We start from the raw sequence: 908 nt of genomic DNA, 5'->3' as shown, positions 1-908 counted from the left end.
TTCACTAAACGCTATAGACGTTTGCGACCTGTATAGTGCAGCTGAAATACCATTAACAGTGACGCTTTTTATTCTCTCACGTTTTCGTTTCCAGACCGAGCTGTAAATACATCCCCTCACCTAACATCCCGGTATCGTCGATGATTACTTATCCAACCGACTCGAAAAGCTTCCGAGATTACAAATCAGAACCCTGATATCACGTAGCAGATCCTGTAAAGGTAATTCCAAAACACCATCTTATCTGCAATGCTTTACAGTGACGCCTCAAGAATCGTGTCTACATCTGAAGACTTCTTGGCTGGAAACACACCGGAAGCCCAACCCAAGGGTCACGTGGACGTGCGTGAGAAGTGGGAAGCAGACGATCTGTTCGACTCCACGTACGTCCTTCCCTCCAACTGTGAGTGGTGGCAGCACATGGCGGATCTCTCACATGAGGAAAGCCACAGCGACTCTGACGTGATGGATCTGTACGCTGGGGAGTACATCAACTATTCCAGCCTGCAGGAAGATGTGGACACTGCAGATGACGTCAACGAGAACCGTGCTGTTCCCGAGCGTCTGTACCACCTGGACACGAGGTGGACAACAATATGGGGACTGGACATCATCTGGGAGGACGAGAACGAAAAGTACATCTAGTCTGGTGGGAGACGTTACCGTGAGGTGTGCATGGTCTGTACATGACATCAGTGTAATAAAGGTTCGTTCTCATGCCATTTTGTTCTCATTGTATTTGTCAACAACAGATTACGAATTCAATCGTATTTATGATGCTTCTTGTGCTTGTCAAAAGGAATAAACAAATGCATGTGTATCCAACCTATCCCACATTCGTGCCACGTTATGATCAGATGGAGTGACTTAGTATGGTTTTACGCCGCTTTTAGCAATATTTCAGCAAC

General features: G+C 46.5%; 1 protein-coding gene across 1 annotated transcript; it reads left to right on the top strand.

The window, feature by feature from the left end:
• The first annotated feature begins 249 nt into the window (after window positions 1–249).
• LOC139442548 (uncharacterized) lies at window positions 250–645 on the top strand. Its single transcript, XM_071223371.1, has one exon. It carries the CDS (start codon window positions 250–252, stop codon window positions 643–645), a length of 396 nt encoding a protein of 131 aa, XP_071079472.1.
• The last annotated feature ends 263 nt before the right edge of the window (window positions 646–908 follow it).

The sequence above is a fragment of the Haliotis cracherodii genome, unplaced genomic scaffold (assembly GCF_022045235.1).
Source record: "Haliotis cracherodii isolate W230 unplaced genomic scaffold, xgHalCrac1.p SCAF_5, whole genome shotgun sequence".
NCBI lineage: Eukaryota > Metazoa > Mollusca > Gastropoda > Lepetellida > Haliotidae > Haliotis > Haliotis cracherodii.
Note: the sequence above shows the minus strand (reverse complement) of the source record. Positions and strands in the feature narration are given on the sequence as shown.